The sequence below is a fragment of the Gavialis gangeticus genome, unplaced genomic scaffold, assembly GCF_001723915.1.
Source record: "Gavialis gangeticus isolate Ggan-Ray unplaced genomic scaffold, GavGan_comp1, whole genome shotgun sequence".
Classification (NCBI taxonomy): Eukaryota; Metazoa; Chordata; order Crocodylia; family Gavialidae; genus Gavialis; species Gavialis gangeticus.
The window spans coordinates 6,886,963-6,894,691 of NW_017729016.1; the positions used below are offsets into that span (position 1 = coordinate 6,886,963).

Consider the following 7,729-nt stretch of genomic DNA (forward strand, 5'->3'; position numbering starts at 1 on the left):
CCTGAAGAGAAGCAGGAGCTCCCTGGGGTGCGGGGCAGTTCCTGGGGCAGGGATCCGGGTCTGAGACCGCCGCTCCTGTGGGGCTTGTGCCTCTCGGAAAGGAGGACGGCAACTGGCTTTGTCCGTCTGGGAGACTGTCAAAGGCGGCTTCCTCCCGTACGGCTTTGAGCTGAACCCAGGCCTGGCCCTGTGGCAGGGTAGCGCGGCGGAAACCAGCGTAGAGGCCTCCAGCGCCTTGGTGCAGGCAGCACTCAAAGGGCTGCAGGACAAGCTGGTTCCTCGCCACTCCCAGGGGTGACCGAGGGCAAGCAGCTGATGCTTTTAAGTCCCTGCACTGGTAGCATGGCCATCAGAGCTCCCATTTAAAGGTCTTTTATTCATAGTTGTTGGGGTCAGAAGGGATCTCAGCAGGTCACCGAGTCTGACCCCCTGCCGTGGGCAGGGAAGAGCGTGGGGGGCCGACCATCCGGCCAGGTGCATGTCCAGCTTCCTCTTGGTGCGTGGTATACAATTTCTCCCAATTCCTCTGCTTTCTGCCCCACACCCCAGGCTTTCTGCACTTGGGCGGCCTCCGCACAGCTTTATACAACTATATTTTTGCCAAAAAACATGGAGGGAGCTTTATCTTGAGGCTGGAGGATACGGATCAGAGCCGAGTGGTGCCTGGGGCTGCGGAAGGTATCGAAGACATGCTGGAGTGGGCAGGTAACTTCCAGCTCTGTGCTTTTCGCTTGCCTGCCAAGACGTGTCGCAAAGAGTGCTCTTGCCGTCATGTAAAAGCCTGAGGGTTGATAAAATGACAAGTTCTGAAGTCTTCATGGTATTTAGTGGAAGGTCATTACTGTGATGGACTAAGAAAGGTGAGAGCGTCTTGTGGCCACCTCCGTGCGCTGCACTTGGCGAGCAGAGATGCATCAGGTCTGCTAAAGCGCCTGTAAGCGCGCACCCATCTCGGCTGCTGGGAATGGCAGATCTGAAAGAGGCGATGCTGTAATGCACTCGATCGCGCTGTAGATCTGCAGGTGGATTCCCGTGCTGGGAGTGGACAGTTATTTGCTGCCGGAGAGCTGTGGCTCTCTGCACCCATTTAATACTTTTGCGTTCCAGATTTTACTTGTTAAATCCTGTTTCTTCTGGCGTTCCAGGTATCCCGCCTGATGAGAGCCCGCGCCGAGGTGGCCCCGCTGGGCCCTACCAGCAGTCATGCAGGCTTGAGCTGTACGCGAAAGCCTGTGATGTCCTTGTGGAGAAGGGTGCAGCTTACCGCTGCTTTTGCACTCCTCAGCGCCTGGAGCTGCTGAAAAAGGAAGCGCTGCGCAGTCGGCAGGTGCCACGGTAGGGAGCTTTCGCCGTGACCTGGTGGGTGCTTGTCTCCTAGGCTGTGTATTTGCAGAACTAATAATGAAGTCTGGCAGTTTGTGACTCCAAATGCCAAACTCAAGGTCACTAACATCGCAGTCACTTGGATTTTAGCTCCCAGTGCATCTCATTATTGAAGAGGAAGTCCAGGTCCCCAGCCTGAATGGCAACTGTTGCTGTTTACGTGCTGTGCTCTTTCTCTAAAGAGCAGTGCAGATGTTGAGTGATGCAGCTTCCCAACCCTTCGTAAGACAGGGATGTAGATAAGTGTTATCCTCCATTGGTATATCAGGGGATAGAAATACAGAGGTAAAGTGATTTGACCAAAGCCGCAGAACAAATGATTGAAAGAGTCAAGGTTAGATCTTGGGGTCCAAGCTAGAGCAGAAATCCATAAGAGGCTCGTGAGGAAAGGGGCCTCTTGCCCGGTATACTGACTCAGACTGCTGCCATCCTGTTCCAGGTACGACAACAGGTGCCGACACCTGACCTCTAAACAAGTAGCTGAAAAGCTGTCGCAAGGCTCCGAGTGGGTGATCCGCTTCCGACTGGAGGGAGATGCAGAGCCCTTTAATGACCTGGTCTATGGGTGGACCAGCCACGAAGTGGCCAGCATTGAAGGGGACCCGGTGATCCTAAAGCGGGATGGCTTCCCCACCTACCACCTGGCAAACGTGGTGGATGACCATCACATGGAAATCAGCCACGTCCTGCGTGGGACAGAGTGGCTGACTTCGACGTCCAAGCACCTCCTTCTCTACAGAGCTTTTGGCTGGGACCCCCCACAGTTTGCCCATCTCCCGCTGCTCCTGAACAGAGATGGCACCAAGCTGTCCAAACGGCAGGGTGACATCTTCCTGGAACGTTTTGCTCGAGATGGCTACTTGCCAGAAGCGCTGCTGGACATTATAACCACCTGCGGCTCTGGGTTTACAGGTACCAGGTGCAGGGTGGGCTTTCTCTGGGCAGTGGGGGCTGCCTCAGGGGCTGGTTACTTGACTGGAAAGGATCTGGTCTAGTAATGCTACGGAACTCCCAGCTCTGTTTGGAGGAAGTCAGGGCAGGGGATCTCATCAGCTAGCGTGAAAGGACTTTTGCAAGTAAATTGCTGCTACCTGTTCTGAAGCCGCCTCTAGGGGGGATGGATGGTGCATTAGAGTGGTGATGGGGTCTGGGTTTTGGTGCTATTGAAATGGAGTCTGCTGCCTAGCTGACCAAGTTCCTGGCCATCTCAGCACAGAGCAGTGGGCCCTTGAGATGATTTCCCTCCAATGTGCTGCTGGCTGCAGGGCAACCGCTGTTCCTGGCTCGAGGCTAGCAATGAGTAGCAGTGATGCCCGTTCTCTGTCAGAGGCACCTTGCACATAACCCCCCCTATTGGGTCATTTTGCAGGTAACCAGGGGGGGAGGACGCTGGGGGATTTGATTTCGGAGTTCAACATCGGCCGGATAACAACCCACTCTGCCCTGCTGGACCTGGACAAGCTCCCGGAGTTCAACAGGTGGGCAGCTCGGTGCCATTACAACCACAACCTTGTTTCTCTGCAGCTCTCCCCCACCTCCAAGGACTCCACCTGCCTTTTTGTTTAGCTCGCTTCTCCAGGTGTGGCCTTGCTGTGGTCCTCTGAGCTTCCCGCTTCTCCCCTGCTCAGACAGGGTTCCAGCAGCCCCTGTCAGCATCCTGCCTGTCAGACCCCATGGAGGCTTAAGGGGTCATTTGATCCCAGCATTCATTTCTGTCCAGGGCAGGGGGTCGGGCATGATGATCTGCTCAGGTCCCTTCTGACCCTATAAACTATGAAACTAACACATGCCCCCTCCACACTCCCCTGATGTAACAGGGCCCTGAGGTTCACTTGGCAGAGAATGGGTTGCCCGTTGAGGGGGCCTGAAACCAACCCGTTCAAGATTGCATCAGTCTAAACCACAGTAGCGTTCGCGTGCTGGATGTTTGGATAGAGCAGCGAGTGTGGCCTGAGGACCTTGAGGCCGCATTGCTGTCGCTGAACGAGAACTTAATTCTGGGTGAAAATCTGCTTTGTTAACCACAGCTTTTTAAGGGTTTCTCTTTGAAGCACCACGCATCCCACCAAGGCTGCTTCTCCTGGGGTGCTGCTTTGCTGTTTCTTGTTTCTCCTCACCGCCACATCCACATTCTAAGTGATTCCATGGTTTTTATTGCAAGTGTGGGGTGAGTGTGGCCAGTCAGTTGAGCGTAACTAAGGGTCCTGTCTTCTCCACAGGACTCACCTGGTCCGGCGCATTGAGGACGAGAGGCTACGACCCAAGCTGGTGGGAGAGCTGCAGGCCCTGGTGGAGCAGGTTTATGGGGAACAGCTCATGGACAGAGAGGTTCTAGAGAAGGACTATGTGGAGCGTATCCTGCTGCTGTGGAAAGTATGACAAGCCTCTGTAGGGGGAGGAATGGCAGGTGGGAGGGCAGGGGCTCTGTGACTTGGCTGGGCTGCTGTGCCTTGCGCTCCAAAGTTCCTGGTTTGCTGCCATTCAGCTGCAAGTGGTGAAAGGCTGGTGTTGCCATCCCCAGCATTTGTATCCAGAACGTGGTGGGACCGTGTGTGCCTGAGCTGCAGGTGTGAATATGCCCAGTGTCCCTGGTGCTCCTGCAGAATAAGCACATTGGGTTGACAAGTGTCAGATGGTGGGCTCAACAGAAGGGCCCACGCCCTGGGCACTTCTTTATCTCTGGGTTTTGTTGGCTGGGCAGCATGGGGGAGGGCTGTGTGTTTGGGACTGACTGGAGAAAGGAGCTGGGTAAATCAGCAGGTTCCTGAATCCAGAGCCCAGCTAGAAGAGGAAGCAGCAAAGCAAGTGCTGGTGCGGGGGTGGTGCTGACACAGCAGTGAGCCCTGTGGCTCGTTGGGGCCCCTGCTCCACTTGTGTCCTGTGGCAGCTCTGCCGGGCTCGGGAGCTGCTGCATGTTCTCTCAAATGATGCCAGCTCCTTCACGGAGGCAGAGGTGTCCTGGCTGCTGGGGGCACGAAGTTTTGCTGTGACAGTGATCACGCGTTGCTCATGTGATTTCCTGCCTCTATCTCTCCACTGAGCCAGCAAATGAATGTGGTGAGCCACATCCAGGGGCCCGACTGAGTCAGCCTGCCCTGTACTTTGCACCGTCCTTTGCACCAGCCCAGCATGGGTATAAGACCCTGCGCTGCGCTTCATGCTTCCTGCATGGACACCAAGTGTGAGGTGACCAGTATGGAGACTGTGGCACTGCCTGTGAAACCCAGGGACAAGCAGAGGCTTGCTTTCTCTCCCTCTCCTTGACAGCAGCCTCCTTTCTGTCTTCCAGGGCCACATAAGCCTCCTGAAGAGCCTGGTGTCGCCCAACTACTCCTACTTGTGGGTGAGGCCCTCTGTGCCTCGAGAGCAGCTGGAAGCCTTGTCGGCAGAAGTGGATGAGATAGGGAGGCTGGTTCTCGGGTAAGTGGCTCCCTCCCCAGGGTAGCTGCCTGGTGACTGCACTGATATTGCCGGGGTAGGGAGAAGAGAAATGCACGTTGAACCACGTTGTCGTGAGCATGCTGTGAGAAGCTGCAAGTGCTCATTAACCAAAAGAGATTTCTGACACCTGCGAGCAGGGACCATCTCTGTTCCGTGCCTCTGCAGCACCCAGCCCATGACTAGGACTCGTCAGCAGTGGGATAACGTACCATCCCCACAGGCCCTTGGGGTCCTAGTTCTGCTATCCTGCAGCCCCCCGGCCCCGTGTCACCCATGGTAGCATCTCCAGTAGAGAAACCAGGAAGGCTTGTGTAGGTAGGTGCCAGACTATTCTGGCAAACAGCAAGGCCATGATGTGGTCAGGATACCAGTGTAATGAGCCACAGGCTTCAGCATGAATCCTGTGCTTGTCCAAGGCCCTGTCCCCTCTGGAGATCTGTCCCTGTAAGGGGCCTGTCCTCTTGCCGCTGGTGTTTCCTCCCACTGCTCCCCCATCCTTCCTGTGCAGGCATCAGGGGACGGTCCCTGAAGCTGCTGCTCTGCTGGCTCCCTTATGTTATGTCTCTGATATGCGCTTATCCCACTGCGTTTCAGCCATGATCTGCACCACCATATGCTACCGCGGGTGAAGACCTCCTTCCCCTTGCTCTGCCAAGCCCTCCTGGCATTGACCTGTGTAACTACCTGTTCAGATCCTAGCCCTCCCAGCACTTGGCTTGTATGCAACAGTCCCTTTGGGGAGACTCCTGCCCACACCCCATGTCCCCTGGCTGATGGGACCTCTCTCCCTCAGGCTGATGGAAGGGCAAGCCACCACTCTCACCACCAATGGCTTGAGCCAAGACTTGAAAGGCCTGCAGGAGAGGCTCAAGGGGACCAAATACAGCACCATGATGAAAATCCTCCGCTTGGCCCTCAGTGGACAGCAGGTAAAAGCTATCTGGGGCTGGGATCTTCCCATCCCCAAACAGCTCCTACCCCTGGGTCCTGAGGACGCTGCTATTGGGGTTTTAAATCTGATGACGTGAAGGTGACAGGGAAGTGAGAGAGAAGCGAGAACTACCAAAGTATCTCTTGGCAGTCAGGACACTGGTTAGAAACACAGCTGGCTCAGGTACCCGGGTGTTGGCAGCCGCCAGGTTTGTGCGTGTCCTGGTTCTTCCTCTGCCCTAGGCAGCCACCACAAACAAAGCTGGTTCCTTTCCAGGTGTAGCTCCCTGGAGTTCATCTTGGACTAATGAGGGGGATTTTTCTTCAGGAACCAGAAGGGAAACTTCTGCTTTTATTGCTAGTAATGTTGTGTTGACTCTAGCAGTAGTCTGGCAGCTAGTCACTCGGCTGTCTCCAGTGTGGCACGAGGCACCAGCTTGTACCTGTGCGAAACACCAGCCCAGCGACTCTTCTGTGTGTTTTCAGCAAGGGCCAGGCATTGCAGAGATGATGGTCTCCCTGGGCTCCCGAGAGGTGTGTGGACGGATACGGAAGGTGCTGTCCAGCTAGCAAGAAGCTGCCAGAGGGAATGGCCCCTCCGGGCAGGCAGCAGTGGCTGCTCAGGGCTCTGCAAGTTCTTTGTAGCCCTAGGTGTGCACCGGACAAACTGGCTGAATTGCTTGCGGATCCACGTGCGTCTTCTGAGGTGGCAGCTTGGACACGAGGGCAGCAGGGTCCACCCCAGTGTGCACACCTTGTAGGAGCTGGCTGCTGTCTGGGTGCGGATAATGAGACCTTCTTCTCGGTGAAGCTTTTCCATCCAGCCGGGGACAGCAGAGGCTGAATGTGTACTTCTGACGGCCGCCAAATGTCCCCGAGCTCATCAGAGGGGAGGTGCGTTTTGGAACAAACACAGTCACGGCCAAGTGGCTCCCACCAACCGTTGGGGAAGAGGTGTCATGGGAGCAGACTGTCCTTTCAGCCATGCACATCTGGCTTGGCACACCTATGTCGGTGGCAGCTGGTGCAGGAGAAGCTTGTGGTTTCCACTCTGCTTACTTTGTGGGTGACGTGAGGGCATGAATGCCCAGCACCAAAGCTCACTCTCCAGCAGTGCCCAGTTCCTTTTCTCAAGTCCCTGGTAGTTTTTTTTTCTCTTTGGGCAAAGCTTATTGTCATTCTTAGGTGAAAGTGTATCGGGTGGGTCTTTTCCTTGCAGGGAGTCCTGCCCCCTTCCCTCCTGTACTGCTGCAGAGGAAAGCACACACTTGCATCCTTAGGTTTAAGTGTGATGCGCCCGTGCAGCTCTTCCCTATAAATAAAGTCTCTACATAGTTCACTGTGGCCTCCTCATCTCTCGATGTTCTGAGTGCATTGGGTGCAGGGTGGTGGCCAGAGCTGGCCGTAGACTTGCTTGGCTTTCCTCCCAAACAGGCTTCTCTGAAGCCAGAGAACAGGTTGGACATGGGGCGGGTGCGAGGTTGTGACACCGCCTCCGCTGAAGCGAAGTGGAGAGGCACCGGTGCCACTTGAGGTCCTGTGTGGACCCTCGACCCATCCTGTTTAAACATGTGCGTGTGAGAGCTGGGGCTGCTCGGGAATGAACTGCTTTAGGGGGAGCAGCCCTCTTCTCCCTGCCGCGCCAGGGAAGGGGAGCTGCTGTCTGAGAACAGACGGGGTGGGCAGCGAGCTCGGGAGTCCGCCCCCCTGCCCCAGCTCCATCATCCCATGCCCGGCTTTGCGAGCCGGGCGTAAACCCCTCCACCGGGAACCTGCTCCCCTCCCGGTGAGAGTTTCTCTTCATATCCAACTTCAGCGTCCCTTGCTGCAACGAGCCGGTTGCCCCTTGTCCTTCCCCTCCCGCGGCAGCGGCTGAGTGCGGCGCAGGTGCCGTTGAAAGCGGGGTGGGGGGGGAGGCACGTCCCGACACGGGAACTGCCCGGCGGGCGGGCTCGAGCCCTGCCGCCGCCGCGGG

The 7,729-nt window shown here is 56.2% G+C and overlaps 1 protein-coding gene across 1 annotated transcript in view; it reads left to right on the top strand.

Annotated features, from left to right (window-relative positions):
- Positions 1 to 7,094, top strand: part of EARS2 (glutamyl-tRNA synthetase 2, mitochondrial) — a 7,504-nt gene extending 410 nt beyond the window's left edge. The window contains exons 2-9 of the mRNA XM_019512795.1: positions 550 to 705; positions 1,146 to 1,335; positions 1,823 to 2,295; positions 2,753 to 2,861; positions 3,603 to 3,756; positions 4,673 to 4,803; positions 5,618 to 5,753; positions 6,241 to 7,094. Of these exons, the coding sequence (XP_019368340.1) occupies positions 550 to 705; positions 1,146 to 1,335; positions 1,823 to 2,295; positions 2,753 to 2,861; positions 3,603 to 3,756; positions 4,673 to 4,803; positions 5,618 to 5,753; positions 6,241 to 6,324 (1,433 nt within the window). The 3' untranslated portion in view covers positions 6,325 to 7,094. The remainder of the gene's footprint in view (positions 1 to 549; positions 706 to 1,145; positions 1,336 to 1,822; positions 2,296 to 2,752; positions 2,862 to 3,602; positions 3,757 to 4,672; positions 4,804 to 5,617; positions 5,754 to 6,240) is intronic.
- The last annotated feature ends 635 nt before the right edge of the window (positions 7,095 to 7,729 follow it).